This window comes from Erinaceus europaeus, chromosome 3 (genome assembly GCF_950295315.1).
Source record: "Erinaceus europaeus chromosome 3, mEriEur2.1, whole genome shotgun sequence".
Lineage (NCBI taxonomy): Eukaryota > Metazoa > Chordata > Mammalia > Eulipotyphla > Erinaceidae > Erinaceus > Erinaceus europaeus.
This window is the reverse complement of record NC_080164.1, coordinates 177436157-177463290: the sequence shown is the minus strand read 5'-3', so window position 1 is coordinate 177463290 and position 27134 is coordinate 177436157. Positions and strand designations below refer to the sequence as shown.

Here is a 27134-nt window from a genome sequence, read left to right as displayed (position 1 = left end):
ACCTTCCTTCCCTCTCTCTCTCTCTCTTTAATTTTATTTATTTATTTATTTATTTATTTATTTATTTTCCCTTTTTGTTGCCCTTGTTGTTTTTCATTGTTATTGTAGTTATTTTTGTTGTTGTTATTGATGCTGTCGTCGTTGTTGGATAGGACAGAGAGGAATAGAGAGAGGAGGGGAAGACAGGGAGGAGGAGAGAAAGACAGACACCTGCAGACCTGCTTCACCACCTGTGAAGAGACCCCCCTGCAGGTGAAGAGCCGGGGGTCTTGAACCGGGATCCTTACTCTGGTCCTTGGGCTTAGTGTCAAGTGCTCTTAACCCACTGCACTACTGCCCGACTCCCAATTTTTATTTACTTATTTATTCAGTAAAGAAAGAGAGAGAGCAATTGAGTGGGGAGGGATTGGTAGAGAGGGAACGGGACAGAAAGACACCTGAAACCTACTTCACCACTTGTGACGCTTCCACCCTGCGAGTAGGGACCAGGAGCTTGAACCTGGGTCCTTGGCATTGTAGTGTGTGAACTTAACCAGGTGCGCCACTGCCTGGCCCATACCCTTCCTCCTCTGAACTTCTAAAACCTTCTGTTTACACCCAGCAGTCAGGATGGGAGGTCAACTGAGCTTAACAAAGCCTCCCTACCCTGAGAACATCAGCAGGAAGATGTATGAGGGAGTAATAAACATCACTGTTAAACACTATTGTTTTTTTTTTTTTTATCCATTTTACCTAACATTCCTCCCTTAATTCTTTCCTTTTTTAAAAAATTTTATTTATAAAAAGGAAACATTGAAAAAACATAGGATAAGAGGGGTACAACTCCACACAATTTCCACCATCAGAACTCTGTATCCCTGATAGCTTACCTATTCTTTATCCTTCTGAGAGTATAGACCCAGGGTCATTATGAGGTGTGGAAGGTGGAAGGTCTGGCTTCTGTAACTGCTTCACTGCTGAACATGGGCATTGACAGGTCGATCCATACTCCCAGCCTTTCTCTCTCTTTCCCTAGTGGGGCGGGGCTCTGGGGAAACGCAGTTCCAGGACACATTGGTGAGGCTGTCTGTCCAGGGAAGTCTGGTCAGCATCATGCTAGCATCTGGTGGCTGAAAAGAGAGTTAACATATAAAGCCAAACAAGTTGTTGACTAGTCATGAACCTAAAGGCTGGAGTAGTGCAGATGAAGAGTTTGGGGGGGTGGTCTCCCTTTTGTCAGTAGTTAGTAGGCATGTTTTAGTTATATTCCAAAGGGCCTGTGGCTATACTAGGTTTTTTATTTTGTTTTGTTTTTTCCCTGAGCCTGAAATCTGAAATGCAGGTGGATCCAAGTTATTGTCTGGGGAGATGATGTCATGGCTGGAAAAAGGACCAGAAAGCTGGGTCAGGGAAGAGAGTAGCTCCCTAATATAGGAAAGGAGTATAAATATTGTTGACTGTAAACCCTATCGATTTGATATGATCTGGGGCCCATATTCAGTTTAGGAACCTATGTGACCTCAGCATCCCTGTAGATCTGAGCTCACATCCTGTGGTCATGAATAGGAACATAGAAAGACCTATCTGAATGTCAAACAACAAATAATATTTACTTGTCTTATTCTTTACTCAGTGATGGGCATGATTATTTTCTCTGAATCCTATCCAAAAAAGAAAATAATTTGATATTCATAATTAGATTTTATAATGTGTGATTAATTGTGGTTTACCAGATTATATATAAGCTTACAGAATATAGCTCCATACTGTGTCCACCACCCAAGTTCAAAGGTCCACTCAGGGTTTGTACAGTTGATGGGCTTTGACAAATGCATCATGTATGGATCCACCACCCCAGGGTCATGTGAGTCATGTCACCTCACAAGCCCACCCTCAACCTCTCGTGTGTTATTTCTCAATTCTTCTCCCTCAACCTCGGGATAGTCAACAACCTTTTTAGAGTTGTGCTAGACAACTAGACAATTCTAGTCTCTAGAGTTTTACCTTCCCAAGACCACAACACTGGAATCATTTAGAATATTTTCTTTTCACAAATGTATTTTATTTTTTATTTAATTTCTTTATTGGGGAATTAATGTTTTACATTCTACAGTAAGTACAATATTTTGTATATGCATAACATTTCTCAGTTTTCCATATAACAATACACCCTCCACTAGGTCCTCTGTCATCCTTCTTGGACCTGTATTCTCCATCACCCCCCACCACCACCACCCCAGAGTCTTTTACTTTGATGCAATATGCCAATTCCAGTTCAGGTTCTACTTGTGTTTTCTCTTCTGATCTTATTTTTCAACTTCTACCTGAGAGTGAGATCATTCCATTCACATACGTATTGAAAAAAAAGGAATATATATATACATATATATTATATATATATGTATATATAAATTGTGAGATATATAATATATATATATATATATCACAACTTGATCAGCCTCTCATCTGTTGTTGGGCACCTGGGTTGCTTCTATATTTTGGCTATTGCAATTTGTGCTGCTATGAGCATAGGTATACACAAATCTTTTTGGATGAGTGTGTTTTGTTCCTTAGGATATATCCCCAGGGAAGAAATTGCAGGGTCATAGGTAGGTCCATTTCTAGCCTTCTGAGAGTTCTCCAGACTGTTCTCCACAGGTGTCGGACTAATTTGCATTCCCACCAAGAGTGCAAGAGGGTTCTTTTGTCTGCACAACCTCCAAAGCATTTGTTGCTACTACCTTTTCTGATATCTGGCATTCTCACAAGAGTTTAGTGATAATCTCATTGTTGTCTTTATTTGTATTTCCAAGATAAGACTTGGAGCAATTTTTTGTATGCTTATTGGCCTTTTGTATCTCTTCTTTGGTGAGTATTCTGTTCATATCTTCTCCCCATTTTTGGATGGGGTCATTTGTTTTTTATTTATTTGCTTGTTTTTTGTTGCTGAGTTTGGTGAGTTCTTTATATATTTTGGTTATTAGAATCTTGTCGATGTATGGCATGTAAAGATCTTCTCCCATTCTGTAAGGAGACTCTTTGTTTGGGTAGTGGTATATTTTGCTGTGCAGAAGCTTTTTAATTTGATGTAGTCCCGTTGGTTTGTTTTTGTTTTAATCTTCTTTGTAATTGGATTTGTATCATTGAAAATGCCTTTAAAATTTAGATGGAAAAGGGTTCTGCCAATATTTTCTTCTAAGTATCTGCTAGTTTCTGGTCTAACATTCAAGTCCTTGATCAATTTGGAATTTGTTTTTGTGTTTGGTGCAATATAGTGATTCAGTTTCATTCTTCATCACATTTTAACCCAATTTTTCTAATACCGTTTGTTGAAGAGACTCTCCTTTCCCCGTTTAACAGTCTTGGTATTTTTGTCAAAGATTAGATATCCATAGGTGTGCCTTCTCTTCTTTCTTAAGTCACACCTACACCTATTACTACTTCCGAATGTATTTCTCACCTTTACAATTTTAAGGTTCCTCCATTTTTTCTTGTGATGTGACTATTTTTTGTCAGCTCTCAAGAGGATCCTGTGGAATAAGTATCATGATTCATTTTCTTCCCATTTCCCTCCTGAAAGGCATCTCATTTGACCTAGCAATTGGGCCATAGAACTGAAGCTGTTATAAAGGCTCCTGTGTGTCATGATGTGGGCAATCATTTTCATGCCCTAACCATCTTCTCTGCCCAGGATCCTATCCGAGACTCCACACAAGACTTTGTTACTTGGGCTCATGTTCCTTAGGCTCCTTCTAGCTGTGATGGTTCCTCAGGTGTTCTTGTTTGGGATGACTTTGACATTTTTCAGGAGGACTTTGTAGGTGTTTAGAGACCATGATCCTTTGGGGGATTTATCTGATGTTTTCTTGTGGTTGTATTGCGTTCATGCCATTCTCATCATGAGAGATTGAAGTGTGAGAAAGCAGATTTATTTTGAGGCATTCAGAGGAAGTTTGAACACACTGTCAACCACCTGCAGGCGAAGATGGAGGCAGAAAGCATCTCTCTTGCAGTCAGTGCACTGCCTGGTGATTCGCGTTTAGAGCTGGCTTCACTCTTAAGTGTGTCCTCATCATATGGCCCCTTGACCTTGAGGGCTGACCCTGCTGGATATATCTTCAGTGATTCTATCAGTGGACTGACTAGTCTCTGGTGCGTCTTCATTGCAATATGCCAGGCAAGTATCAGTCCCTCCTTCACAACTGATCTCTTATAGCATAATGGTGATGTCAGAAACTTTCATGCCCTGGGCTCTGAAAGTTCAGACCCTAGTACCACCATAAGACAGGGCTGAGCCTGTGTGTGTGTGTGTGTGTGTGTGTGTGTGTGTGTGTGTGTGTGTGTGTGTGTGTTTCATTAAAATAAATAAACAATCTTTTAAAAAGAAGTTTTTCCTACTGGGGAGACAACATGATGGGTATGCAATTTTTTGGTCAATTTTTCATTTTATTTTAATTCATCGTAAAAAGTATTAAAATAATTGTGAGATTAGTTACATATAAAGCACTGTTAAGTTATTGAATAGCAATGCAATTGTGGGTTAATTTAGTTTTGTGCGTGTCATTGGGCAGGTTTTATACAATAATGTTACTTATTTATTTCTTAAATTATATTGAGGGTTAACAGTTTACAGCATAGTTTTTTTTCCTCTAAAATCTTTTTTTTTAATTTTTTTCACTGAGTGGGTTAATGCATAAAGTATAATTTCATTATGTACCCAGCCCCCACAGTTCTTTTCCTCCCCTCCGCCTCTCCTTCCCCAGAACTCCTTGCTTTGATGCTATACACCATATGCCCCATTCATGTTTCACTTCTTTCTCCCATCTCTATTTTTAGGTCCCACTTATCAGTGAGGTCATAAATGCAAATGGTTTTTAAGCTTGAGGCTCTGAGCATCCAGGTTCAATCCCTAGCACCACCATAAGACAGAGCTGAGCAGTGATCTGGAAAAAAATAAAGAAGGGATTTTTTTGCAGACAAAAAATGCTTTGTGATTACATCATAATGATATTAACTTTGGGGGACAGAGAATGTATGTGAACAGTTATTCAGTCAAGAAGCATCAGCTAATGTCTAGTTAGCTGATGGTCATGCAAAGCATGGATTTTTTTTTTTTTTTTTAGATCTACTAAATAGCATTTTGCATTCCAAATTTAAAGAGAGTCCATTAGTCATGAGATTTCAGAATTCCTGTTTGGAAAGTCAAATGACACACGGTGTTAAAACTTTATTTTAGAGAGATGAGAGGTAGTGAAGAATTGATGGCGTAATGTACAGATGGAGTTTTAATTGAAATATATGTTTGTACATATATTTCATATATATATATATATATATATATATATATATATATATATATATATATATATATGGTTCTCTTTGTCTTAGGGGAATATCCTGTTTTACACCCATAGTGTCAAACTTCTTTCTTCAAAACCCAGATACAGCGTTTAGTTCTGATTCTATTAAGAAAAACCTCACCATTCTTGTATTAATCTAATAAATAAAACTACTTATATTGTTGGTAAAAATAGTAGAATAACAGTAATTTTTAAAGAGTCAACCTAATAATAGTAGTTGTTTTTTTATATTCAAGCATTAGTTATTTCAATACCTTGTGTGTTCTCTAATTCTAAAAAAAATATCTTCTTAGTGTTCTTTAATAAGCTTTCTTTTTCATATATATTTATTTTATTTATTTATTCCCTTTTGTTGCCCTTGTTGTTTTATTGTTGTAGTTATTATTGTTGTTGTCGTTGTTGGATAGGACAGAGAGAAATGGAGAGAGGAGGGGAAGACAGAGAGGAGGAGAGAAAGACAGACACCTGCAGACCTGCTTCACCGCCTGTGAAGCGACTCCCCTGCAGGTGGGGAGCCTGGGTTCGAACCGGGATCCTTATGCCGGTCCTTGTGCTTTGCGCCACCTGCGCTTAGCCCGCTACACTACAGCCCGACTCCCTTTAATAAGCTTTCTATGCAAGTAAGCTCATTGATCATTTCTGAGGTTTTTGTAGTTTTCTTAAGTAAATCTCCCCCAAAACATCTTTTTTTCCCTTTTGTGGTTTATCATTTTTGGATAGGACAGAAAGAAATTGAGAGAGGAGGGGAAGACAGAGAGGGGGAGAGAAAGATAGACAATTGCAGACCTGCTTTACGGCTTGTCAAGTGACCAACCCCCCCTGCAAGTGGGGAGCTGGGGGCTCGAACTGGGATCTTTAATGCTGGTCCCTGTGCTTCACGCCATGTGTGCTTAACCTGCTGCACTACCACCCGGTGCCCCCAAAACATCTTTTTAAAAAAATACATTCTTTTTTTTTGTTTTTTTTTTCTTAATTTCATTTATTTCTTAGATGGAGATAGGGAGAATTATGAAAGGAAGGGGAAGAGGACAAATTATGAAAGGAAGGGGAAGAGGAGAAATTATGAAAGGAAGGGGAAGAGGAGAAATTATGAAAGGAGAGGGCAAGAGACAGAGACACCTGCAGCATTGCTTCACCATTCGTGAAGCTTTCTCCATGCAGGTGGGGACCAGGGCCTTGAACCTTGTTCCTTGTGCTCTGTAATATGTGTGCTTAACCAGGTGCACCAACACCTGCTCCCCCTCAAAAAAAAAAAATTATTATAAGCAAGTCTTCTCCACTGAGATAAAAAAAAAATCAGAGATGGTTTTTCACTTCTACACACACACACACACACACACACACACACACACACACAGAGTCACGTGTGCCACATAGGGGAACACATACATATTCTTTCCTGCCATCTTAGTACTGGGGACAAAAGAAGGTTGTAGGGAAAAAAAAAAGTTTCTAGAGTGAGAAAGTAACCATTTATAAAAGGAGAGCTGGGGCAGAGGGGAGGCTGGCAGTGGCACACACATTCCCATGTGCAAGGACCTGAGTTTGAGTCCTGCTCCCCACCTGCAGGGGGGAAAGCTTCATGAATGTCCATTAGAATTTTCAGTCTCTACCCTATGCATGTTACAGAGAGTGCCAGTGGTCACCATGCAAAGCCGGAAAAGGGAGAAGCCAAGCTGGATTGTCTCTGAGTAACTTCTACAAGTCTGCAGCGCACAGGCATATGAGTGGTAGCTTCTGTCACAGGGGTGAAAAAATATTTAGATGAAAGACACCAGAAAACATTTCTGGAAAGGTCTGTAATGGTCCTGGAAGCTAAGAGCACCCACCCGGAAAGCACAGCTCTGTTAGACGTGGGGTGCCTAGGAAAAGACAGGGTTGAGCAGGGGAGTAAGGCTTTGGGAAACAAAGCACTGCTCTCTAATTGGACCTCATTCATATTGCTACTCATAGAGTCATTCTCCCATTCCCCCCTCTCTCCATAAAAGCACTCCTGAGGCACCTCTTGTGTGGAGTTCTCTCTGGCATCAGTTGGACTGTGGTCAATAATGATGCGCATCCTGCCCTCAAGGAGAAGACGCATGATAGTGGGGAAAGGTAAACTCATCTATCATGGCAGCGTCACTCCAGGTGATTTTACTGCTGGACGGAGGTTGGAGTGCTCCTTGTGGGAGTGCTTGACTGAGCCAGAAGTAGAGGAGATTTCTCAAGGTCTTACAACTAGTGAGGAGATGTTGCAAGAGCTGGAGGGAAAGAACAGCGCTTGTTCCAGCATTACTTAACAATCAGTCTATGCAAATTCCGGCGTTAGTCACCGCAGGGAATGCAAACGTGAAGATAATGCAGTTCTTTGGCTCAGGATAGCGCATTCATGTTGAATGGTTCCCTCTGGTGGATCCACCCTCTCACTCCTTAGCCCCAAGTTGAGAAGGAGTTTTTTTTTTTTTTTTAATCTACTTTCAGATAAGGACTGTATATCTTTCTGACACAAGAGACCTTTACCTTATTTTATCCAAGCCAACTTCAACATCAATTACCTTCATGCCCTACATTGTTCTTGGGCTCCAGCTGCTTTTAAATAGCCAGTTTCCTCCTACATCTCAAGCTGTTTCAACAAACAATTGCTAAGCCAGTATCTTCCACTAAAACTTGGTTCCACTCTTATCTATTTGGCAATGCCTCTCTCTCTCTCTCTCTCTCTCTGATTCCATGTGCCCACTACTACCTTATCTGAACTGTTGTGTTTATATACTGTCAGCAAAGGAACGGTTTTATCTCCTTTGTGAGGGTTTTTTGGTGGTCTTGCTGCCATCATCATCCTGACACAGGGCATCTCAGGCTTAACATTCAAGCCCGAAAAGCTGAAAAGCTCTTAGCTAGCAGTGAATGAGTCGAAGTGGGTTCTGTATTCAACAAGATTAATCTGAGTCTGATGATAGGAAGAAAACTCAAATCAACAGAAGGCAAACTAGAGATTTATTAGAAGTTCCTTATAACTCATGGAGCACGAGGGTTGAGTAAGATCTCCAAGTAGACCATCTGGGGTTTTAATTTTAACTTTTTGAAAAAAAATTTTTTTTATCTTCTTTATTTATTGAATAGAGATGACCAAAAATTGAGAGGGTCCTAACAAGGATGACATAAACAGCAACAACAGCAGTAACTACAACAACAATAAAAAACAACAAAGGCAACGAAAGGGAAAATAAATATAAAATTAAAAATATTTTTTTTAAAAAAGAAGAGACATATGTTCATAGCTGCATTATTCACAAGAGCCAAAGAGTAGAAGCAGCCTAAATGAGTATCAACGGGTGACTGGCTAGAGAAGTTATGGGACATATATTCCAAGGAATACTATGCTGCAATCAAAAAAGGATGATATTGTGTCCTTTGGGACAAAATGGATAGAACTAGAGGTGAATATGCTTAGCAAAATAAATAAAGAGATGAAAGACAACTACCAGATGGAATCTAGGGATCTGATTTACATGAGCTTGCCAAAAAAAAAAAAAGAAAAAAAAAGTCCAAATAAAATATACATTGTAATCTTATAACAAACTATTAATAACAAATAAAAAAATTTAAAAAGAGTGTTTGGCTGACTGATGTCTTCTCTTAAAATATATATTTATTCCAACAACAATGACATCAATAACTACAACAACAATAAGAAAACAAGGGCAACAAAAGGGAATAAATAAATAAGTATAAAACATCCTTAAATGTATATATATACATATATATATATTTATCTATTAATCATAAATAGTGAGTTAGAACCATAGAGTCATTCTGACATTCACATTGCTGGGTATCTAGCTTAAGACCTCATCTTTGAGGTTACAATACTCACCCGTTGGGCCTGTTTCCTGGACATGTTTTATGGCCTCTGAAGTGGTCCAGACAATCTAGAGGCACCAGGAGATATCCCAAAGACTCTTCTAGTGAGGAAATATGTGAGGGTATAAATGGAAATTCCTCTTGATTTTCTTTCTTTTTTTTTCTCACTTCTCCAACACATTTATTATTATTTTTAAAGGAATGGATTTTGAGAAGGAAAAACATGAAGCAGAGAGGTAATGGAATAGAAAATAAATACAGATGTCGGCTGTTTTGCTAATTGTTTTATGACCACAACAAATCAGTACAGAGAACCCCTTCTTCTTCTTCTAGCATTTGCCCTTCTTCTGTAGCCAGTCAACAGGTTGAGCCTGATGTCAAGTTTCGAGACCTCCTTTGAATCTGGAGCGGTGGCAGTCGTTGACTATGTGGGTCATAGTCTGTCTGTAGCCGCAGGGGCAGTTCGGGTCGTCTCTGGCTCCCCAGCGATGGAACATAGCGGCGCACCGGCCATGGCCTGTTCGATAGCGATTGAGGAGGGCCCAATCATAACGTGTTAGGTCAAAGCCGGGTTGACGCTTGCAGGGGTCTGTGATGAGGTGTTTGTTCTTTACCTCAGCTGACTGCCAACTCTGTTTCCAAGAGTCTGGAACAGAGAAGTTCAGTGTAGGCGTAGGGGACCAGATTGGGTGACGAGACGCCAAGCGTTGGACAGGGTGGGCGAAGATATCCACGTATATTGGCAGGTCCGGTCAAGCGAACGTGGGAAATGAACTTAGATGATGCCGCATCCCGACGAATATCTGGCGGGGCGATGTTGCTAAGAACTGGCAGCCATGGAACCGGGGTGGAACGGATGGTTCCAGAAATGATCCTCATGGAGGAATATAATTTGGAATCGAACAAGTGGACATGGGGGCTACGGAACCATACTGGGGCACAGTATTCTGCAGTGGAATAGCATAATGCCAGAGGGTTGCATTGGATCGACCTTCCCGTGGTGCATCCCGTGAGTACCCATTCATTAGGGAAACTGACGATCCTTCCTAGCCGACTGAATCCACATGGATCCCAGTCACTTTCAAAGCCAGCAGAGAACCCCTGTACAAAACAACACAATAAAGGTTCAAAGTTGAGGTGTTCCCTTAGGCAAGGCTGAAGATTTCAGTCTCTGGTATTTGGAATTTAGGCTGCAGTCCTTGTTTTTGGATGGATCACTGGGTGTGTGGCACAGTCCATGCTTTTAACCAGATTTGAACAGAAGAATGACCACCTGGCCCAGGTAGAAGTAGATGAAGTGTTTAGTTTCATGTGTCACATAGCTACCGAAGTTCCTCCCCACAATGCAGTGCCAGGTGGGGTTGTACTTCTTGTCAAATTCCTTCTTGATGTGGGCTGCAATGTCCTTCTCTATGTTGTATTTCTCCAGCGCCTGAGTAGCACACTCCACCGAGTCCTGTTGTATCTCCTCAGACGTGTTGGCGTTTTTGATCACGGCCTTCCGGTCACACATGGTTACTGAGGGGCAGGGGCTGCAACGGTCTCCTGAAGGAGGGGCTGACGAGGCTCAAGGCCGACAAACACTGCTGTCGCTACCGAAGCCGTGGCGCATCTATCCTCTTGATTTTCATCTGGAAGTTAAAAATGAATGTTAAAGAGTATGTTGCCATCAGAATCCAGGAAGAAACTAAAGGAGGTTAGGCTTTGATGTCCATAAAGAGTACTTCAGATGGAGCCAGCCAGTGATGCACCAGATTAAGTGCTCACATTACAGTGCTCAAGGACCCAGGTTCAAGCCCCTGGTACCCACCTGTAGCGGGGAAGCTTCACAAGTGGTGAAGCAAGGCTGCGGGTGTCTCTCTGTCTCTTTCCCTTTCTGTCTCCCCCACCATCTTAATGCCTCTATGTCTCTACCCAATAATAAAGAATTACAAAGAAATAAAAATAAAATAAAGTTTCAAAAGACAAACACACAAAAAGAGTACCTCCGATTAATCTCCATATAAGAAGGGGTCACCGGACCAGGTGGTGATGCACCTGGTTGAGTTCACATATTATAATGTTCAAGGGCCCAGGTTCAATCCCTCAGTCCCCACGTGCGGGGGGAAAAGCTTTGCAAGTGGTGAAGCAGGGCTGCAGGTGTCTCTCTGTCTCTCTCCCTCTCTCTCTCTCTCTCCCCCTTCCTTTGTCATTTCTGGCTGTCTCTATCCAATATATAAATTAATTAAAAAAAAAAAGAAGGGGTCACCAATATGATGTCTCATCTGTATTCTCAGAGTAAGGCAAATGCACGTAGTGGCTCATTTTTAAAGATTGTGTCTGATGACAAAGCTCTTAGGATACTCCATGGTAGACTAAAAACAGTTTATTCTGTCCCTTTCGAGATGAAGAGAAACTGCAGTCCAGAGGCTGCCAGAAGAGACACTGAGCACAATAGATCAAGCAAATCTACAAGTCAAATATTTATCAGGTGTTTATTGTGCTGCTATCACATGTTTATTGTGTTCATGTTCTTCTCCGGTTGGAGTCAGGTCAAGAAAAACAGGCACTGAAGAAATCTTTCAGGAGGTTTACTGTGAATCACACAACGAGAGATCGAACATAAGATCCTATGTTCTCCTGTAAAGGTGGAGAGTGGGTATACTGTGTGAAGTAAGTCAGAGCTGGGGCTATGCAAAGCCAACAAATTGTAACAAATGGCCGCCATCTTGCTCCTGGCCAGGTTAGATAGTGATCAAATCAAGATGGCGCAGCAGGGCAGACTTAATATAACGGCATTGTAACAATGGTAATTGGCTTTTGAGCTCATGGTAGATACCACTGAGCACTCTCAGAAGACTAGTTTTGTCTGATCTGTAGAAAAGTCCTTTCATGGCATAAGGATCTTGGTCCGAGCCCCCGGCTCCCCACCTGCAGGGGAGTCGCTTCACAGGTGATGAAGCAGGTCTTCAGGTGTCTTTCTCTCCCCGTCTCTGTCTTCCCCATCTCTCTCCATTTCTCTCTGTCCTATCCAATAACAATGACATCAATAACAATAACCACAACAATAAAAACAGTAAGGGCAACAAAAGGGAATAAATAAATAAATATGAAAAAAGAAAAGTCCTTTCAGTTGTGAGTAGGCTGTCTGGCTGCTGTCCCTATAACAAACCCTGTAGTTTAGGGTCTTATGTTACCTCCCTGACTGGAACAAGCCATCCAGTAAATGTGTCGCAGGAGTTTCCAATGCAAGGTGATACCCCACACCAATTGGATATTTTCAGTAATTTTAATTCCATTGACTGTGAAATAAGAGATCTGATGGAAGTGAACATAGCATTCCAGTTGTAGTAACCCACTGTGAGGCATCTTTAATTTTTGTAGATTTAAGAGCAGGAAAATTAGACTGGTAAATGAAGAAACAGTGAGGATAGCCCATTCTTCATAGTTAGGTTCATTTCAGTATCAGTTCTTAAAGCTCCTACTACTCTAATTTGCTTCAGGATATATCTTGAATGTTTGAGAGGGCCAGTGGATCTCATTTTACAAAGCTAATTTAGAACTTCAAAAAATAGGTAAGAATTGAAAACAATATGTTGATGATAATTCACCCTAGATCAGACTCATACCATTTTTTTTTGAACTTCAGGAGATGAAGGAATAATTTCCAATATGTGATGTCCCCGAGATTTGGGACCTGACGTCATTAGCCGCTGCATCAACCTATTTATGTGCTTTGCACTTTCTGTGTCAGGGATCTAAGCGTTCAATTTTGCTGACGCCACATCGCCACCGTGTGGTGACCTTATCCAACAAGATGGCCAGAATAGGAAGATTCTGTTCTTTTTTATTTTTTCCCCTTTTTAAAATATTTTATTTTATTTATTTCATTTCATTTTATTTCATTTTATTTTGTCTCCAGGGTTATTGCTGGGGCTCGGTGCCTGCACTACAAATCCACTGCTCCTGGAGGCGATTTTTTCCCTCTTGTTGCCCCTGTTGTTTATCATTATAGTTGTTGTTATTATTGTTGTTGTTATTGCGGTCATTGTGGGATAGGACAGAGAGAAATCGAGAGAGGAGGGGAAGACAGAGAGGGGGAGAGAAAGATAGGACACCTGCAGACCTGCTTCACCGCTTGTGAAGCTAACCCCCTGCAGGTGAGGATCCGGGGGCTGGAACCAGGATCCTCGCGCCGGTCCTTGCGCTTTGCGCCATGTGCACTTAACCAGAAGATTTTTTTCTATCTGATTGATGCTCACACTGCACATTTATAGACATGATTCCATTGTGGAAACCCTCACAGAAACTTCAGATTAGACATCTATGACAATTCCATAGGTAGTGATCATTATGAGTGTCTGAAGTAAAGATTTAAAAAATGGTTCACGTGACTTGCTGATAGTCATAGATTCTAGTCTTTGTACACAGATCTGTTGTAAGGAAAATTATTTCTGTTCTGACAGAAAAAAAAAGGTGGATGCTGGGGCGGGGTGGGGAGGGGGGAAGGAGGGGGTTGTTGTGGTACACCGGGTTAACACATCGTATGAAGTGCAAGGGCCAGCACAAGGATCTGGGTTTGAGCCCTGGCTCTCCACCTTCAGGGCAGACACTTTACAAGCAATGAAGCAGTTCTGTGGTGTCTATCTTTCTCCCTCTCTATCTCCCCTTCCACTCTCAGTTTCTCTCTATGTACATATCTAATAATAAATAAATTAAGTTTTAAAAAATAGAGTAGGTTGTTGTATGCTTTACATTGGGTTCTAGTTCTCCCCCGCCAAGAGAATTAGATCAGTCCAGTTAATTTTGAGGGCCCGCTTGGCCCCGCCCCTAGGAAACCTGCCAGAGTTCCAGAGTGAGAGAGTTCCGGAGTTCCTGAGTTCGAGAGAAAGAGAGAGAGTGCTTGCACCGCCGCAAAGAGACAGCAGAGTTCTGTTTGGTGATTAGTTTGTCTTAGTTTATGAATCGTTGTTCCTGAATAAAGAAATACAGCTTCCCTGCCCAGCCGTTGTCTCTGCGTCTCTGTTACCCGCCCGTGAAGCTAGCCCGGCCGGCTAGAGCTGCCGAATATTTTAACAACAGTAGGTAAAGAAAGGAAGAAAGCAAATGGATGTTTCCAGGAGCAGTGGTCTGTCAGATGAATAATTCAAAGGCGGGAGAGGGACAGAAACGGGACTTTGCATATTTCAGTACTAGGTCTAAAGTCTTTCCCAGTGTTCTTTCCCCAAGCTTTGACAGATGCATAACTTCCAGAGAGCATCAAATCTGTGTTCCTGGGGCCAAGTGGTGGCACGTTCAGTTGAGCACACGCATAATGATGCACATGGACCTGGGTTCAAGCCCCCAGTCCCCACCTGCAGGGGTGAAACTTTTCAAGCAGTGCTGCAAACGTCTCACTTTCTCTCTGTCTCCCCCTTCCCTCTCAGTTTCTCTCTGCCTTTGTTCACTAAATAAATAAAATAATTTTCTAATTATTTTTTTAAAATCTGTGTTAGTAAAGGAACAACCACATGGTACCTCCCAGCTTCCTCCAGGGTGGCATCAGACTTGAGCTCTAGAGAAAGGGAAATATGCAGGGCCAGGTGATGGCACACCTGGTTAAGCACGCACATTACAGTGCGCAAGGACTCAGGTTCAAGCCCCTGCAGGGGGAAAGCTTCACAAGTGGTGAAGCAGAGTTTCAAGTGTCTCTCTGTCTCTCTCCCTCTCTATCTTCCCCTCCCCTCTCAATTTCTCTCTGTGTATATCCAATAATAAATATTTAAAAGGAAGAGAGAGAGAGAGAGAGAGAGAAACATTCTTGAAAGGTCTCCTTAGTGCTGATTGTAAACTAATCAGAGACCCACAGTGGTGACTATATTCTCAGCTAAGCACACAGTTAATGTGTTTTTCTTGTACGCATCCTAATTTTCCACTAGGTTCAAGAGGTTCAGACTCTAGTCATAACTTACCATCTCCTTATCCTTCTGAAAGACAAGAGACTGGAGGGCTGAAAGGAAATAATTGACTTGGTGTCTAAATTAGCCCATTGTTGATATAAACTGACTCACCAGATGTAAGAGGAACATTACGTGGACCTCTGCCCCCACATTCACTGATTCAGTTAGTATGGCAAGTACTTTCTGAGTGTTAACTGGAGACTTGGGAGATTGTGGCACTGAGAAGAATCCAAACTTGTCAAGGCACAGAGGGCATAAATTGGTGCAGTAGCTGCTGATGAAGCCAAGCCCCAAATCTTGGGGACATCACACACTAGAACTTTCTCCATCTTCATCTGAAGTCTGAAACTAAAATGTGTCAAATCCATAGTTCAATTGCTGCCAAGATATTCTTTTTCTCTTTTCTTTCCTTTCTTTTTTATTAGGTAAGACAGAGAGAAATTGAGAGGAGAGGGGGAGAGAGAGGGAGCGAGACAGAGAGACACCTGCAGACCTGCTTCACCACTTGTAAATCTTCTCCCCCACAGGTGGGGACCAGGGACTGTCAACTGAGTGCATCCCCACCTGGCCCCTCAGGATTTTTTTTTTACAATCGTTACCTCTAAACCTCCCATCTTGAAAGACTTTGTGACTGTAGCTAAGTTCATTATAAACTCTGGCGGTGGTCATATTCATCAGGAACAGCAGCATGGACCTTCTTGTGGGCTTCTACAGGACCTTGGCCTCAGTTGCTGGCTTTGAAAGTGACTGGGATCCATGTGGAATCAGTCGGCGAGGAAGGATCATCAGTTTCCCCAATGAATGGGTACTCACAAGATGCACCACGGGAAGGTCGATCCAATGCGTCCCAATTGTGGCCTCAGTGTGGAACAATGATAGAAACTGACCCACTCTCATGGTTCAGTGGATAGAGCATTGGACTCTCAAGCAAGAGGTCCCAAGTTCAATCCCTGGCAGCACATGTACCAGAGTGATATCTGGTTTTTTCTCTCTCCTCCTATCTTTCTCATAAATAAAATCTTTTTTAAAAAAAGAAAGAAAGAAACTGCCCCACTCTCCCAAGGGAGGTTGGGTCAGCATACCCTGACTCGAGGAAGACGGGTCCTGTAATGAGTTCAGCCTAGAATGTCCCCAGCTATGACCACAGAATAAGAGCAGAGACCTACAGGGATGCAGAAGTTAAATAAGCTCCTGCCCTGAATATGGGCCCCAGATCAGATCCATGGGGTTTACAGTTGATGGTATTTATACACTTTTCCCATATTTGGGAGCTACTCTTTTCCCTGCTCCAGCTTTCTAGTCCTATTTTCAATTCTGACATCATCTTCCTAGATGATGCCTTTAGCCTACCTGCATGCTAGCTGTCAGGTTCAGACAAAAATTAGTACAGTCATGGGCCCCTTGAAATAGACCTAAAATAGACTTTCTAATTTTTTCCAAAATGGAGACCTCAAATCATCTGCTATATTCTTGCCTTTAGGTTCCTGTTTATTGAACAATTCGCTCTGCTTTATATCTTAGTGCTTTTTCAGGCATCAAATTGAAGATGCTACCATGATGCCAACCTGACTCCTCTGGGCAGATGACCTCACCAATGTACCCTGGAACCTCACCTCCCCAGAGCCCTGCCCCACTAGGGAAAGATAGAAACAGGCTGGGAGTATAGATTGACTTGTCAATGTCATTGTCCATGTCCAGTGGAGAAGCAATTACAGAAGCCAGACCTCCCACCTTCTGCTCCCTATGAAGAATTCTGGTCCATACTCCCAGAAGGATAAAGAATAGGAAAGCTTCCAGTGGAGGGGATGGGGTGAGTAACTCTGGCAGTGGGAATTGTATGGAACTGTACCTCTCTTAACCTATGTTCTTGTTGATCATTATTAAATCAATAAAAAGTAATGATAATAAAATTAACTCTGGCAGTGTGGTGTCTTGGACACGGTTAACACCATTTAGTGTGATTTTAGGCAGTTAAGAACAAAATATCAAAACTAGAGTGCTTGGAAGGTCACCTGATCTCTAAAATTCTTGGATGGTTTTACCACAGGGGCACTTGAATTCTCGAACTGTTTCATCATGAAATGAACGGGTGGGGCAGGATCAGGTGGGACAGAATCAGGTCACTTTCAGGGTTGTCCACACTGATAACATCAGGCAGATTAGGCTGCAGTTGCCAGATACAGGCAGTAATAAGGAACAAATTCTATTCATTCATGTGGAAGCCCCAGGGTTGGCTGGCTATTTCTGGGGAGACCCAGGGTCAGCTGTGGGGGTCATGTCTCAGTATGTGAACTGAGGATTAAAAATGGATTCTTGGATCACACATTAACTTGCCTGGAATGTGTCTGCTTCGCCACACACAAAAACACAGGTTCAAATCCGGCTCCCACCCCCACCCCAGTTCTGGTGAGGAAAACTTCAATGCTTTGTCATCATTCTCTCTTTCCCTATATCTCTCATCTTTCTAGCTGAAAAATTCAGCCTGGAGGGGTAAGGCCACAGTGATGACAGAAAGAAAAACCGGAATCCTGAGACACAGAAGGGGAATTTTTTCACCCTGACGACCTTGTAACCCAAACCAGAAGTCCAGGTTTCCCAAACTGGAAGTCTAGGTTTAGCTGAGCTCTGGTACCCAGTGCAGCACTGCCCAACCTCCTGATTTGACAACATAAATAATTACGTCTATACTGATTTCATAAACCAATTTTTAAAACACTACATATGGATACAATAGCATCTTTATTTATAATCGTAAACTGCGGGGCACTATCACAGATCCTATTTTAGTTTTTCTGTTAGTTTTTTTTAGTTTATTAGAGCACTGCTTAACTCTGGCTTATAGCGGTGCTGGAAGTTGAACCTGAGACTTTAGAGCCCCAGACATAAAAGGCTTTGTTTGTTTGTTGTTTTGTTTTGTTTATATTGCTACCAGCGTTATTATGAGGGCTGATGAAGAATTCACTGCTCTGGTGGTCCGGGAGGTGGCACAGTTGATAAAGCATTGGACTCTCAAGCAGGGAGGTCCTGAGTTCAATCCCTGACAGTACACTTACCAGAGTGATGTCTGGTTCTTTCTCTCCTCCTGTCTTTATCGTGAATAAATAAAAAAAATAATAAAGAAAGAAGGGAAAGGAGGAAGGAAGGAAAGAGAAAGAGAGAGAGAGAAAGAAGGAGAGAAAGAAAGAAAGAAAGAAAGAAAGAAAGAAAGAAAGAAAGAAAGAAAGAAAGAACTGCTTTTAGGCCAGGAGGTGGCACATCTTGTTAAGTGCACACATTACAGTACACGATGACCCAGGTTCAAACCCTGGGTTCCCACCTGTAGGAGGGAGCTTCACAAGTCAAGAAGCAGGGCTGCAGGTGTCTCTCTCTCTGTGTGTCTCTTTCTCTATCTCCCCCTCCCATCTCAATTTCTCTCTGTTTCTATCCAATAATAAGTAAAAATATTTTTTTAAAAATCCACTGCTGGGGGTTGGACAGTAGCACAGTGGGTTAAGTGCGTATGGCACACAGTGCAAAGACTGGTGTAAGGATCCCGGTTCAAGCCCCAGCTCCCCACCTGCAGGGGGATCACTTCACAAGTGGTGAATCACATTTGCAGGTGTCTGTCTTTCTCTCCCCCTCTCTGTCTTCCCCTCCACTCTCCATTTCTTTCTGTCCTAGTCAACAACAATGACATCAATAACAACAATAATAACAAATAATAATAATAATAACCACAACAACGATAAAACAACAAGGGCAGCAAAAGGGAAAAAAGGTAGCCTCCAGGAGCAGTGGATTCGTGGTGCAGGTACAGAGCCCCAGTAATCACCTTGGAGACAAAATAAAAGAAAATAAAGTAAAATAAAATAAAATAAATCCACTGCTCTGGGAAGTCATTTAATAAAAAGAAAAACAAAAAAAAGGAACAATAGGTTGGTGAAGTAAGATTTTAGAATAGGGTGGGGGCAGACAGCACAATGGTTATGCAAAGAGATTCTCATGCCTGAGGCTCCAAAGTCCCAGGTTCAATCCCCTGATTGAAACCACCAGAAGACAGAGCTGAACAGAGCTCTGATAAAAAAGAAAGAAAGAAAGAACTTTTAGCTACTAAGTAAGGAAAAAAACCCCTGAAGTTTGGGGCAGGGATAGATAGCATAATAGTTATGCAGAGATTGTGAGGGAATTTCCAAAATTTTAGCCTTAGAGCTCCAGTCTTTTTGATTTTTCAGCAGAATTCCCTAACACGACTCTCATGCTACAAAGTCCCAGGTTCAGTCCCCCACACCACCATACGCCAGAGCTGAAAGCAGTGGTCTCGGAAAAGCAAAAAGGAGGAACACAAGTCTATGCCTCTCAGCTCTTATCAGCATCATCACTCTTGTTACCACTGCCACTTCCATCATCTTCAACATTTTTTTTTTTTTTTGGTCTTTAGGGAAAGATTCATCCTATTTGTAACCTCCTTCTTGTCAAATGTTGGAGGGGGACAGTGTCTCACCTATTCATTTGATGGGAGGGCAAGGGGAATTTTGTGAGGTCACCATTTCAAATCCCCAGCAGACAGTCTTGGTTGACATCAAGGCAGTGTTCAGATCCGTGGACCTGTTTCCTTGCTCATTTTCCGCTCTAGATCACTGTGTCTGTTTTCTCTCCTGCTGGGTCAGTTAGGCAAAGACACATTCCTTCTCAGGTCAGTGGAGAGACTCATCCCTGGGCTCCAAATGCTGCCTGCACTTCTGTTTCTGAACTAGTATTTCACCTGAACTAACACTAACTAGTGTTTCACTTAACTAACACGTGAAGAGAAGCCAAGAATCAACATGAGTCCCACTCCCTATGCACGTCCAACATCTTTCCTAACATTTGTGGATGCCCCAAGGTATGAGTCTGCTGACTAAAAAATTTCAAAACCCATTCAATGCAAGAATGATAAACGGGCCTCGTCCCGATTGACCACGCTGACAGATTTGTGAGTGACTTTCTGGAGATCTGGATTGAAATGACCCCTGAGCTGGATCCTGTTTCTGCAGGGGTGACCTAAAAAAATATTGGCAATGTCTGCCAAGGTCACTATAAAGGAAACTGATGACATCTGGGCTCCTGGTTTGTCATCTTCAGCCTGTGGGATAAAGCCTTCACCTTCATACCCTATGGCTGACTTTCCAGCCTAACCTTATATATGCCCTCTCCTATCACACACAGTTTGCCACATCGATTATTTGACTTATTGCTCTTCGGTCAGAATAGGTATAGTTTTTCTCTCTCTCTCCCTTGTGAGTAGATGACTTTCCTAATTAGCTAAATGGTACCCAGCCTTGGCATCCAGGTGATGGACCTGGTTAAGCAGATATATCACTGTACACAAGGATATAAATTTGAGCTCCCCACCAGCAGGGAGGACATTTCATGAGCAGTGAAGCAGGTCTGCAGGTGTCTGTCTATCTTTTTCTATCCCTCTCTATCTACCTCATCACTCCTCTCAGTTTGTGTCTGTCCTGTCAAGTGAAAAACAGAAAGAAAAAGATGGTGAAAATGGCCACCGGAAGCAGTGGATTCGTTATGCAGGCGCTAAGCCCCAGCAATAACCCTGGTGACAGAGAAGAAAAAAAATGTACCCAGCATAAGAAAATCTTTAATAGGGGTCTGGCGGTAGGTAGCACAGGGGGTTTGAGTCCCTGGCTCCCACCTGCAGGGGGGTCGCTTCACAGGTGGTGAAGCAGGTCTGCAGGTGTCTATCTTTCTCTCCCCCTCTCTGTCTTCCCCTCCTCTCTTCATTTCTCTCTGTCCTATCTAACAAGGATGACATCAATAACAACAACAATAACTAAAACAACAATAAAAACAACAAGGGCAACAAGAGGGAAAATAAATAAATAAATATTTAAAAATTTTAAATGGCCTCTAGGAGCAGTGGATTCGTAGTGCAGGCACTGAACCCCAGAAATAACCCTGGAGACAAAAAAAAAAAGGAAAGAAAAAAGAAAATCTTGAATAATCTAGTGAACTTATCACTGCCAGTAATGCGCAGCTTAATGTGCAGCTTGGTGATACGAGAATCCGGCGTGAGGCCCAGCCAGTCTATCTTGGCGTTACTCTCGATCGCACTCTGTCATTTCACAAACGTCTCATAAAAACTGCAGCAAAGGTGGGCGCGAGGAATAACATCATTGCAAGACTGGCCAGCTCCTCATGGGGCGCGAGCGCTTCCACACTACGATCATCATCTCAGGCATTATGCTATTCCACTGCAGAATACTGTGCCCCAGGATGGTTCCGTAGCCCCCATGTCCACTTGTTCGATTCCAAATTATATTCCTCCATGAGGATCATTTCTGGAACCATCCGTTCCACCCCGGTTCCATGGCTGCCAGTTCTTAGCAACATCGCCCCACCAGATGCCAGATATTTGTCGGGATGCAGCATCATCTAAGTTCATTTCCCACGTTCGCTTGACCGGACCTGCCAGTATACGCGGATATCTTCGCCCACCCTGTCCAACGCTTGACGTCTCGTCACCCAATCTGGTCCCCTACGCCTACACTGAACTTTTCTGTTCCAGACTCTTGGAAACAGAGTTGGCAGTCAGCTGAGGTAAAGAACAAACACCTCATCACAGATCCCTGCAAGCGTCAACCCGGCTTTGACCTAGCACGTTATGATTGGGCCCTCCTCAATCGCTATCGAACAGGCCATGGCCGGTGCGCCGCTATGTTCCATCGCTGGGGAGCCAGAGACGACCCGAACTGCCCCGGTGGCTACAGACAGACTATGACCCACATAGTCAACGACTGCCACCTCTCCAGATTCAAAGGAGGTCTCGAAACTTTACATCAGGCTCAACCTGACGCTGTTGACTGGCTATGGAAGAAGGGCAAACGCTAGAAGAACTGCCAGTAAAAGTCTACTGGAACTTGTCTGGATCTGTACATATTTTCTGACCATAACACTATGGCAGATCTACTGTTTACGTCTCTCTTTCTGTGGGTAGTGAAAGCAGTCTTTTTTTGTTCGGAACACCCTTTCCAACACTTGTGTCTTTTTGAAAAATATTTTATTGATGTATTGGATAAAGACTGAGAAGTCAATAGGGAGGGGAAGATAGAGAGGGAGGAAGAAAGAGAGACACTTGTAGCATTGCTTCACCAGTCATGAAGCTCTCTACACCTGAAGGTTGAGACTAGGGGGCTTGAACCTGGGTCCTTGAGCATAGTAACATGTGCACTCAACCAGGTGCACCACTGCCCACAGTCCCCCACTTCTGACTTCTCATGGGCTGCCCACCATGCATCTTTGGCCCTAGCAAAAGATTCAGTAAATGTATTAGACATAAGTCATCATTGTCCTCTTAAGTTCCTGGGGGCACTAGGGAGATGAAAAGGTCCTGTTGTAGTCACCAGGGTAATGGCTCAAATGGCAAGACACTGGGCTCTGAGGATACTGAGTCTACCTCCATCAGTCAACTGGGATCTGAGCAGCGACCTCTAGAGAAGCAGTAACGCTCCCGATTGCCACAGTCCCCACCACTCTATCATGCCAAGTTAAAAACAGTGTTTAGTTGCTACATATCATCAACCTTTTACTCATCGCCCTGTAGCACAGCTCATAGAAAGTGAGTCACCACAAGGGCTCTGAAGATAGGGAGTTGTGCATCTTCTTGGTGGAAGTAGCAGGTCTCCTTCACAATGCTTACCTTGCACTCCACTTGATATGAATAGCTACATCTGATAAAATATTTAGTCTGGAGGGCGAGGGTGGGGGAGAGAGAGCATCCAAGTTCTGCAAATGACTTTTATGCCTGAAGTCCCAGGTTCAATTCCCCCTCACCACTATAAGCCAGAGCTGGGCAGTGTTTTTGAGGTATGCACTGCTATTGTCAACCATCCGTGAATGAACAAGTGGAGGGTCACTTGTTAAGAGGTTAGAGAAGAGTGGATGTGCTGGAATTCATGCCTGTAAGGATGGATGCCTGGAGACAGAGGAGCAGGCAGCCTGGAGTGCAGCCCAGCAGACAGCTGTTAATTGCCGTGAGGCCCTTCAGAGCCACTTCCGCATCCCCTCAGGCGGGGTGTCACAGGACCAGGGCTTGTTCTTCTTCTAGTGTTTGCCCTTCTTCTGTAGCCAGGGCTTGTACCGAGACAGAAATAGGCATGGTATGTGTGCTATGCCACTAGTTCCTGCTGTAATCTCATCACGTTCTCCAGGAAACATGGAATTTTGTTTCCTCATGAAATAGTTAAGGAGATTATGATCTTTCTTCTTTTTTTTTCTTTCTTTTTGTGGATGTTTTAGCAGTTTATATTATAGGTCACTTTAAAAACAAAGTTAAAGAAAATCCGAGAGGAAATTGCACTAAATATACTCATTATGGGGCCGGGTGGTGGCACACCAGATTGAGTACACATGTAACAATGTGCGAGGACCTGGGTTCGAGCCCCTGGTCCCCACCTGCAGAAGGAAAACTTTGTGAGTGATGAAGCAGTGCTGCAGGTGTCTCTCTGTCTCTCTTCCCCCTCTGTCTGTGTCTCCATACCCTCTCAATTTCTGGCTGTCTCTATCATATATATGTGTGTGTGTGTGTGTGTGTGTGTGTGTGTGTGTGTGTATGTTTTATATATTCATTAAATAAGTAGTGATTGAAGCAAGTAGAATGCTTTTTTTGCAAATAAATTATTTTTTAAAATTTTATTTATAAAAAGGAAACACTGACAAAATTATAGGATTAAAAAGTGTAAAACTCCACACAATTCCCACCACCAGAACTCTGTATCCCATCCCATCCCCTGATAGCTTTCCTATTCTTTATCCCTCTGGGAATATGGACCCAGGGTCATTATGGGGTGCAGAAGGTGAAAGGTCTGGCTTCTGTAATTGCTTCCCCGCTGAACATGGGCATTGACAGGTCGATCCATACTCCCAGCCTGCCTCTCTCTTTCCCTAGTGGGGTGGGGCTCTGGGGAATCGAAGCTCCAGGACACATTGGTGGGGTCATCTGCCTGGGGAAGTCCAGTTGGCATCATACTAGCATCTAGAACCTGGTGGCTGAAAACAGAGTTAACATATAAAGCCAAATAAATTGTTGACTAATCATGAACCTAAAGGCTGGAATATTGCCGATGAAGATTTGGGGTCTCTGTTTTGAATATAGCTAGCAGGCCTATTTTAAAGATTTTTTTAATATTTTATTTATTTATTTATTTTCCCTTTGTTGCCTTTGTTTTATTGTTGTAGTTATTGTTATTGTTGTTGTTATTGATGTCATCATTGTTGAATAGGACAGAGAGAAATGGAGAAAGGAGGGGAAGACAGAGAGGGGGAGAGAAAGATAGATACACCTGCAGACCTGCTTCACCACCTATGAAGCGACTCCCCTGAAGGTGGGGAGCTGGGGGCTCAAATCAGGATCCTTATGCCGGTCCTTGCACTTTGTGCCATATGCGCTTAACCGGCTTTGCTACCCCCCAGCTCCCAGTAGGCCTATTTTAATTATATTCCAAAAGGCCCATGACTTTACTAGTTTTTTTCTGAGCCTGACCTCTGATATTCAGGTGGACCCAAGTTATTGTCAGGGGAGATGATGTCATGGCTGGACAAAGGACTAGAAAGCTGGGTCAGGGAAGAGAGTAGCTCCCAAATATGGGCAAGGGGTATAAATGTGGACTATAAACCTATTGTCCTGAAGCAGCTTATTATACCTCCAAGGGGGAAGGAAGAGGGAGGGAAGTCACAACAATTAAAGCTGACCCTTAATCATGTAAATCAGGAGTAGAAATTAAATTTCTCTGTTCTTCCCAATAAGTCAGTTTTGCTCTTCAAGCTGTGACTTGTTTTCTGTGTAGCTTTTCCTCTATGACCACATGCTCTTCCTGTGAGATTTTCAAGGCTAATGACCTCAGGCTCTGTGTCTTTTTAGTTTTTTTTTTTTTTGTATTATCTTTATTTATTTATTGGATAGAGACAGAAATCTAGAGGGAAGGAGGCTATAGAGGGAGAGGGGGAGGCAGTGACACACCTGGTTGAGTACACATGTTACAGTGCGCAAGGACCCAGGTTCGAGTCCCTGGTCCCCACCTGTAGAGGGAAAGCTTAACGAGTGGTGAAAAAGAGACTCTAAATGTCTGTGACTTCAAAGTCCCTGAGGACCTCACCAATATGTCCCAGAACTTTACCTCCCAAGAGCGGAGGCATGGATCAAACTTCCAACACCCATGTTCAGAGGAGAAGCAATTACAGAAGCCAGACCTTCCACCTTCTGCTCCCCATAAAGATCTTTGGTCCATACTCCCAGAGGGATAAAGAATAGAGAAGTTTCCAATGGATGGAGCAGATATGAAACTCTGGTGGTGGGAACTATATGGAATTGTACCCCTCTTATCCCACAACCTTGTCAGTCATTATTAAATCACTAATAATAAATTTTAAAAGTCCCAGGTTCAATTCCCTTCACCACCATAAACCAGAGCTGAGCAGTGCTCTGGTGAAAACAAATAAATAAATATTACCTCTAAGAGGGGCCGGGCAGTGGTGCACTCAGTTAAGTGTATATATTACCAAGTGCAAGGATCTGAGTTCAAGCCCCAGCTCCCCACCTGCAGGTGGTCCACTTCACAAGCAGTGAAGCAGGTCTATATGTCTATTTCTTTCCTTCCCTCTATCTCCCCTTATTCTCTTAATTTCTCTATCCTATCTAATAAAAATTAAAAAGGGGGGCTGGGCGGTAGCGCAGTGGGTTAAGAGCACAAGGTTCAAAGCACAAGGACTGGTGTAAGGATCCCAGTTCCAAACCCCGGCTCCCCACCTGCAGGGGGGGTCGCTTCACAAACTGTGAAGCAGGTCTGCGGGTGTCTATCTTTCTCTCCCCCTCTCTGTCTTCCCCTCCTCTCTCCATCTCTCTGTCCTATCCAACAATAGAAATAACAACAATAACAATAATAGCAACAATAAGGGCAACAAGGGCAACCAAATAAAAGGGGGAAAAATGGCCTCCAGGAGTAGTGGATTCACAGTGCAGGCACGAAGCCCCATCAATAACCCTGGAGGCAAAAAATGAAATAATAAATAAATAAATAAATAAATAAATAAATAAATAAAAGTTTAAAAGAAAAAGAAACCCTGCAGCAAACAAAAGGAATAATTTTTATATTTATTTATTTTCCCTTTTATTGCCCTTGTTGTTTTTATTGTTGTTGTTATTTATGTCATTGTTGGATAGGACAGAGAGAAATGGAGAGAGATGGGGAAGGCAGAGGGGGGAGAGAAAGAAAGACTGACACCTGCAGACCTGCTTCACTGCCTGTGAAGCCACTTCCCTGCAGGCGGGTAGCCCCGGGGGCTCGAACCAGGATCCTTAGGATGGTCCTTGCGCTTTGCGCCACCTGCGCTTAACCCAATGCGCTACCACCCGACTCCCTGAATTTTTTTTTTAAAGTTACCACTAAGGAGAAAAAAAAGGCACACCCCATCAAGACATTCCCTGACTGTATCTGTCACATAAGGCTGGGCACCATCCATTTCTTCTGTCCCCTGCTCTTTCCCCACCTTTATTCATTTACCTGAGTTTATTGTCACTTTTGTCACTGGTAGATCCATGCAGACAGAGTCCTTAAACACTCTGTACCTCAAGTTCAGAGCACAGCCTGTCTGGCGGGGTTTATGGACAACTACTTATGTGTGAATGAGTTAGTGAAGGAATCCCGGACACCAAAGGAGATTAGTGAGCCCTCAGTCTAGCACACGGCAGGTGCGAGATAAACAAGTCCCCATGATGTTGGGGATTAGACCCCAATGTCTTTCTGAGTTTGTCACTCTGGCTTTGTCACTGACATCCTCACTGTATATATATTGATAGTTTTCAGCTGCCTGCCATAAGGAAAAGAAAAAAAAAACGACTTTAAAAATCTCTGTGGCTGCCCAGGAAGTGACACAGCAGGTGAAGCTCTGAGCTCTCTTGCATAAGATCCTGAGTTCAAGTCCTGACATTAGATGTGCCAGAGTGAGGCTCTGGTTGTCTAAATGAAGAAATAAATAAAATCATTTAAAAGATGTATTTACTTAT

General features: G+C 42.7%; 1 protein-coding gene across 1 annotated transcript; it reads right to left on the bottom strand.

The window, feature by feature from the left end:
* Positions 1 to 9350: 9350 nt before the first annotated feature.
* LOC103108887 (dynein light chain 1, cytoplasmic-like) lies at positions 9351 to 10801 on the bottom strand. Its single transcript, XM_007517868.3, has 2 exons — positions 10290 to 10801; positions 9351 to 9505 (listed from the first exon to the last, which is right to left on the bottom strand). Exon 1 carries the CDS (start codon positions 10693 to 10695, stop codon positions 10426 to 10428), a length of 270 nt encoding a protein of 89 aa, XP_007517930.1. The 5' UTR covers positions 10696 to 10801; the 3' UTR covers positions 9351 to 9505; positions 10290 to 10425.
* Between the last annotated feature and the right edge of the window lie 16333 nt (positions 10802 to 27134).

Bases quoted from the DNA above. Each gene is read 5' to 3' on its own strand.
- LOC103108887 (XM_007517868.3), bottom strand. From the start codon at position 10,695: ATGTGTGACCGGAAGGCCGTGATCAAAAACGCCAACACGTCTGAGGAG.